An 8,060-nucleotide genomic window follows, 5' to 3' on the forward strand; every position below is an offset into this window, starting at 1 on the left:
AATTTAGGTTTTTAAATCAAATGATTAAAAATAATCCAATATCACCCATTTATTTTTAATGAAGTGTATTTGATTTAGCATATTATGTTAATTCCAGGTATGCAGCATCATGATTCAATATTTTTGCAGATTATACTTCCTTAGTGGCTCAGATGGTAAAGAATCTGCCTGCAGTGCAGGAGACCTGGGTTTAACCCTTGGGTCAAGAAGATCCCTTGGAGAAGAAAATGGCAACCCACTCCAGTACTCTTGCTTGGAGAATCCCACATATAGAGGAGCATGGTGGGCTATATATAGCTCATGAGGTCACAGTCAGACTCGGCTGAGCAGCCACTGCTACTACCCTACTCCATTATAAGTCGTTACAAGATGATGGCTGTAATTTCCTGTCTTATATAGTATATCCTTGCTGCTTATCTATTTAATACATTGGAGTTTGTGTTCATTAATCCTATACCCCTAATTTGTCCGTCCCCACTTTTTCTCACCTTTGGTAACCAGAGTTTTATTTTTCAATATGTGAGTCTTTCTAATTACATAGCAAGACTGTTTGCGCAGTGGCATTCCACTCCCTGTGGCCCCATGGACTGTAGCCTGCCAGGCTCCTCTGTCCATGGCAAGAATACTGAAGTGGGTTGCCATTTGGTTCTCCAGGGGATCTTCTCAACCCAATGATCGAATCCACGTTTCTCATGTCTCCCCCATTGGCAGACAGATTCTTTACCACTAGGATCACCTGTTTACATATATATTCATTTGTATTATCTTTTTGATTCCACATATGAGTGATACCACCCCATCTATTTAGAAAGATCTAACAGAAGATTATGCTTCTTGAGCTAGCCATAAGTACCCAAGAGAATTTACTTTACCTTTCCCCAGAAGGTTCATGATCACTTAAGAATTTACTTAATGGCAAGTTGTTTTTAGTATAGAACTTATTAGGAGGAAGTGTGAGAGGGAGAAAATGTAAAACACTAAAGGACAGTTGAATGTAACTAAGACACTACAGAATTAGAAAGAAATAGAAAAGGAAATATAAGAATTTCAACTGAGAACAAGTTTAAAGGACTATGGAAAATTGAGTTAATCAAAAGTAATAACTATTAAAAGAAAAAAGTGTACAATAAAATAAGATTAAAAAAGAATCGAGGGGAATAGAGAGAATTGCTAAACTTAAATACAATATTTTTAAATAAAACAATTGTGTAATAAAAAACAGAGAAAATATAAAATTGAAAGACAATTTATGGCAGAAAGAATTGGAACTGGGTAAGTAAACAAGGTGATTCTGTGTTCATTATGCTCTAGTCAATTTGTTGCCACAAAATTTTGGTTTGTAATGTGCCCTTTGTAGCATTTAATAAATACCTCAAATCTCCTATGGTTCAGAAACAACATGAATGTATTCATTTTTGTTAAAATAGTGCATGCTTGTGGAAGAAAAGTCTTATGTATGCAAAGTCATTTTCCAAATGTAAAAAATTAAAATTACTTTTTGAATCAGTTAGTAAATTGTTAATAATTTAATATTTTTCTTATAAAAGATCCAACTGCTGTTTAATTTTGAATAATACATAATTTATTTAAAGCCAGTAAATCAAAATATTAATATCTCTAATTTTTTAAAAACTCTGAAGTCATCTGCATAAAATCCCAAGTAGGTCATCTTAGAATTAATACTAAAATTATTCAAATATAGAGCAATACATGCAAGGTTTTAAAATGTAGGGTGTGATGATCACTTACTTTAAGAAAATATTATTAATTCATTGTGTCTGACCAATTCAGCAATATAACTGAAAGTAAAACTTGAAAATGACATTTCATAATATGGTAATAGGTATTCTATGTATGCTTTAATTTTCAGTTATCAAATTAATTCTTAAATTTGGAAAATGATAAGTATAATTATTTTGTTTCCATTATTTTTACATTTTTCACTTCAGTTCAGTTATGTCATTCAGTCATGTCTGACTCTTTGTGACACCATGGACTGCAGCATGCCAGGCTTCCCTGTCCATCACCAACTCCAGGAGCTTGCTCAAACTCATGTTTGCCGAGTTGGTGAAAATACCATAACTTCATACTGATAGATTTTAGAAATAGCTTTGCCCTATTTCCATTTTACATATCCAGTAGTTATTCCTATTTGAACATGAATTAAAATATCATTCTTTTGCATTTTCCAATCAAATGTCTATCTTTTAAAATGTCTTTGAAAGCCGCAGGTCCAAAGTGCTGTGGCTCTGGGACTGAACCTGTAGAAGTGATAATCACAGCACCTCTTTAGACAGCTTCTCTAGCTTCTTTGTGTTTCAATTTTCTCATCTGTAAAACTAGTAAGATAACAATAAAACAAAATAATAGTATTTACAAAGATCACATTAGACAGTTGGCTGAAAGTGAAAGTCACGTCCGACTCTGCTACCCCATGGGCTATACAGTCTATGGAATTCTCCAGGCCAGAATACTGGAGTGGGTAGCCTATCCCTTCTCCAGGGGATCATCCCAACCCAAGAATAAAACCCAGGTCTCCCACATTGCAGGCAGATTCTTAAACAGCTGAGCCACAAGGGAAGTCTAAGAATACTGGAATGGGTAGCCTATCCCTTCTTCAGGGGATCTTCCCGACCCAGAAATCGAACCTGGGTCTCCTGAGTTGCAGGCAGATTCTTTACCAACTGAGCTATGAAGGAAGCCTGGACAGTTGGCTAGTGACTGCCAAATAAGCATTCACTATGTGTTTGCTACTATTGGCTATTATTATGAGTTTATGGTTACCTAGTGAGTCCTTGACTACTGTTTAAAGAAAAACAGCTGACTAATACCAAAGACATCCATAGGTACTTTGAACTAGAAAATATTGTTAACTCTATTAGTTGGCTGAAAGTGATACAGATGTTGGAACATATTACTTTAAGAAATTTGTGAAAAACCATTATTTAGCATTTATTGCTCATGAACATTTCTTTGTAGTCTTTATTTCTCTATCTAACCCCTCAATGTCTAAACTAAGATTTATTTTTCTTTACTAGGATAATTAAATATGTAATAATCTAGGGCTTTTACTACTCAACCAAGCAAAACTTGGGAAAGTCATGTCATCTCCCTGATCTTTACTTTATTTACAAAATTAAAAGGAAGCTAGTTCCTTCCTCAGCAGAGTAGGATCTCCAAGCAGCAGTGATACTTTCTGGAAATTTGTGTGAAATGCAAAATCACAGTCCCCACCACAGGCGACTGATTTGTAATCTCTATTTTGATATCCCCCTCAAATGATTGATGTGCCCATTAGAACTTAAGATCACTGCTGTAAATGACATTCAAGTCCCTTTCTGCCTTGTTTACACATATAATAAATCTGCTGAGATTTATGAAAGAGATGACATTTGTTATTGGAGTGTAAGAGTGTAAGACTGGATACTTGAGGACAGAGAGAGAAAACATTCCTTCACAGAGACTTCTCAGAGACTGAAGACACCAAAGTTCACTTTGTGCAATAAGCTGCACTCAGGTGTAGGTTCTTGTGACCTGAATGTTTGACAGTTTTAGCTTTCCAATTGATCTTCTAATTTATAGCGTTCATCCTCAAATAAAGCATTTAAAAATAAGTTACAAGTATACAAAAAGGAAAAAAAAAAAAACTAGCTTCAAAATGATTGTCTGCTTTTCAGCTGTTCATTCACTTCCAAATAAGGGTAGCAGAGGACAGAGGAGCCTGTCATACTACATTCTCTAAGGTTGCAGAGTTGGACACAACATAGCAACTGAATAACAATAATCCTAGATGCAGGAAGAAATTGCCTTAAGTTCATTGTTTAATATGGAAATTTTTTGATGTGAATAATATAACACAAATTTAAACATGAAATGATTAAGATTGGAGAAGACAATAATTTGAAACTTTTTTAAATTCTTACAGTTTGTTTCTAGACATTATTTTTGAGTTCAGAGCATATATATCAAAAGATCAATTCAGAAACTATAACTGTCAGATATGAAAGTGTCTAGAATCTACATTTGACAGGCCTATTTCTCAACAAAGATAACGTACATGATTTCATTTAAGGATTGTGACAAAGAGTTTAGTAACAAAGTATTGAAATGAGTCTGCATGAAATGCTCAGCCCTTCCTGTGTTTAGATGTTATCTGTGAATGTAATCTGTGAACCAGTAATCTGTGACCTGGTTAGAACAGGAATGATTAAAGCAGCAAGACTAGATTTGAATCTTGGATCTGAAGTGTAACCATAGATGAAATCTTTGCAAAATTGCTAACATTATTTGCACTATCTGTTAATTCGTTATAAAAGCACAACTCTCTACTTAATTAACTGATACTAATCATGCATAGCTCCAAGCACGGAGCAGGCACTCAATAGATGTTAGTTTGTCAGTATGCATTCAAGTACTGAAGCACTTTCATGAATGCATTTCTTTCTATTTTTCTAGAACTGCCTAATTGAGTTAAAGACCTCCGTGTGGGAGTCTGTGTTTTTCTATGAACACGGACAATGAAACTCTTCCCCAGGACTTTCTCCTATTGGGCTTTCCTGGCTCCCAGATCCTTCAGCTGTCTCTTTTCATGCTTTTTTTGATTATGTACATCCTCACAGTTGGTGGTAACATGGCTATATTGATATTGGTGAGTACCTCCCACCAGCTACACACCCCCATGTACTTCTTTCTAAGCAATCTCTCTTTCCTGGAGATTTGGTATACCACAGCTGCAGTCCCCAAAGCCCTGGCCATTCTACTGGGGAGAAGCCAAAGCATATCATTTACCAGCTGTCTTTTGCAGATGTACCTTGTTTTCTCATTGGGCTGCACAGAGTACTTCCTCCTGGCAGCCATGGCTTATGACCGTTATTTGGCCATCTGCTATCCTCTACACTATGGGACTATCATGAACAGCCTTCTCTCAATGCAGCTGGCTCTGGGCTCCTGGGTCTGTGGTTTCCTGGCCATTGCAGTTCCCACAGCCCTCATCAGCAGCCTGACCTTCTGTGGGCCCCACACTATCAACCACTTCTTTTGTGACATTGCACCTTGGATTGCTCTGGCCTGTACCAGCACACGACCAGTGGAACTTGTAAGCTTTGTGATTGCTTTTGTGGTCATCCTAAGTTCTTGCCTTATCACCCTTGTCTCCTATGTCTACATCATCAGCACCATCTTCAGGATTCCCTCAGCCCACGGCAGAAGCAAAGCCTTCTCCACGTGCTCCTCACATCTAACAGTGGTGCTCATCTGGTATGGCTCCACAATCTTCCTTCATGTCCGCACCTCCATGAAAGAGGCTTTGAATCTTACCAAAGCTGTTCATGTCTTGAACACCATGGTAACTCCAGTTCTTAATCCCTTCATCTACACTCTCCGTAACAAGGAAGTAAGACAAACTCTGCTAAAGAAATGTAAAGGAAAATAAACTGCTTCCAACAAAACAGACCTCTGTCAATTGTCTCCATATCTGTTCAGGGGTTCCAAGTGAGAATATGGAGAAAAAGGCGAATCTTTCTTGATGTAAGGAGAGGAGAGGAAAAAAAAAAACAGAAAAAAAATCAATCAAATTTCAAAACCTGTATATGTGCTACTTTCTCATATGTGATAGGAATGGAAGTTCTTGGAATAAGCAAACTGGACATTCTTTAAGAAAAATATCTTTATATACTGAATTAGGTTTATCCTTGGATTTCATTTATAAAATGAGGTGTAATAGTCAATAAGAAGGGTGTTTTATTGAGTAAACTTTAAATTCTTCTCCCTTTTAAAATAGCTTTGATGACATATGTGAAAAGTGAAAACTTTTAAAATATGTTTGTGAAATACGAAAAGGTTAAATAAATAGAAGGATAATTGAAATCATAGTGTGCAATTATTTCAACACACGATTTTTTGGATAAAATATAGTAAAATATGTACATATAAAAGTTGATAATCATAATGTGAGATCTTTGTTTAACAAGGATAGTGAACAAAAACATTCTAATAAGCAAGTGATGTTAAAAGTTAAATGGCGACAAAACTGCAGGAGGGCTTGGAAAAAGCAATAAATGTTTCTTACACCACAAAATGTTTGTCTTGAAAATGCTAAAGGATTCTGTTAGTAAGTCACCAAGGTTAAATACCACATGGCTTCAAGGGAAAATGACTATAGAAAAAAATAATTGTAATAGTTGATTTTCCTTTAAATGACTCCAAGATATTTATTTTCAACCATTAACACATGGATAAAAGTTTTATTTCTCTCTTTTTATTTTTTCCTTATGGCTAGTGGTAAAAGAATTATTCTGCCAATGCAGGAAACTCAGGAGATGCTTGTTTGATCCTTGGGCAGGAAGATCTCCTGGAAGAGGAAATGGCAACCCACTCCAGTATTCTTGCCTGGAGAATCCCATGGACAGAGGAGTAGCCTGGCAGACTACAGTTCATTTGCTCGCAAATAGTTCGACATGACTGGGAGACTGTGCAACTAAGCACGCACACATAGGTTGGAAGCAGCAAAGATGACTTGTCATGCTTAACCACGTTGAAGATATATTCTGTTCTGTTCCACATTGTTTCACACATGCAAAATGTAGGCTGCTTCTCATAGGAAAAAGGTCTGTGTGGATGAATAGCAGCTACCCTATAGGTCTTGATTGTTTATATTTTTTTGAAATCTCTACTGGGTCCTCACTCAAAAAATGTAGGGGATGACAGAATAAGAAAGCATATGCTTGAAGGAAATAAGGCAAAGTATTTCATTGAGGGAATAACAAACGTTAACTTTCAAAAGGTATGTCTATGTTGAAAGTTAACTTCTTAAATCGTCATAAGTCAACAATGTACACCTGATCTGCTGCCATTATTTATTTACTGTGAGCATGAATTTCAAATCCATGAAATTCCTAAAGTCTCAGTTCAGTTCAGTTCAGTTCAGTTCAGTCGCTCAGTCGTGTCCAACTCGTTGCGACCCCATGAATTGCAGCACTCCAGGCCTCCCTGTCCATCACCAATTCCCGGAGTTCACTCAGACTCATGTCCATCGAGTCCATGATGCCATCCAGCCATCTCATCCTCTGTTGTCCCCTCCTCCTCCTGCCCCCAATCCCTCCCAGCATCAGAGTCTTTTCCAGTGAGTCAATTCTTCGCATGAGGTGGCCAAAGTACTGGAGTTTCAGCTTTAGCATAATTCCTTCCGAAGAAATCCCAGGGCTGATCTTCAGAATGGACTGGTTGGATCTCCTTGCAGTCCAACCATCACTTCATGGGAAATAGATGGGGAAACAGTGTCAGACTTTATTTTTTGGGGCTCCAAAATCACTGCAGATGGTGGCTGCAGCCATGAAATTAAAAGATGCTTGCTCCCTGGAAGAAAAGTTATGACCAACCTAGATAGCATATTCAAAAGCAGAGATATTACTTTGCCGACTAAGGTCCGTCTAGTCAAGGCTATGGTTTTTCCAGTAGTCATGTATGGATGTGAGAGTTGGACTGTGAAGAAGGCTGACGCTGAGGAATTGATGCTTTTGAACTGTGGGGTTGGAGAAGATTCTTGAGAGTCCTAAACTCTAAAAACCCACAAAAGATCACAAGAAACATTTTGGAGGTGATGAGTATGTGAAGTACCTTGGTGTGCATTGACAGGTGGATTCCTTACCACTGAGCTGCCTGGGAAGTCTAATGGTGTCCTGGGTGTATGCATTCATCCAAGCTAATCAATATGTATATAGTAAATGTATATCTTATGTAAATCAATTGTACTTCCATAGGAGTTCCCAGGTGGTGATAGTGGTCGAGTTGCAGGAAAGGTGGTAGAGTCACAGGTTTGATCCCTGGGTTTGGAAGATCTCCTGGAGGAGGGCATGGCAATCCACTCCAGTATTCTTGCCTGGAGAACCCACGGACAGAGGAGGCTTTCAGGCTACAGTCCGTAGGGTCCCACAGAGTTGGATATGACTGAAGAGACTTAGCATGCAATCATGCAGAGCTAAATAAATTAATAAATAAATTTCTAATCGTACTTTTTGAGGATTTCCAAAAATCAAAATTTCTAATAATAGTCAAATTACTAT

The 8,060-nt window shown here is 37.3% G+C and overlaps 1 protein-coding gene across 1 annotated transcript; it reads left to right on the plus strand.

The window, feature by feature from the left end:
- Positions 1-4,504: 4,504 nt before the first annotated feature.
- OR6F1 (olfactory receptor family 6 subfamily F member 1) lies at positions 4,505-5,431 on the plus strand. The gene has a single exon (XM_068979263.1). The coding sequence runs from the start codon at positions 4,505-4,507 to the stop codon at positions 5,429-5,431; it is 927 nt and encodes a 308-aa protein (XP_068835364.1).
- The last annotated feature ends 2,629 nt before the right edge of the window (positions 5,432-8,060 follow it).

Source organism: Capricornis sumatraensis, chromosome 9 (genome assembly GCF_032405125.1).
Source record: "Capricornis sumatraensis isolate serow.1 chromosome 9, serow.2, whole genome shotgun sequence".
Classification (NCBI taxonomy): Eukaryota; Metazoa; Chordata; class Mammalia; order Artiodactyla; family Bovidae; genus Capricornis; species Capricornis sumatraensis.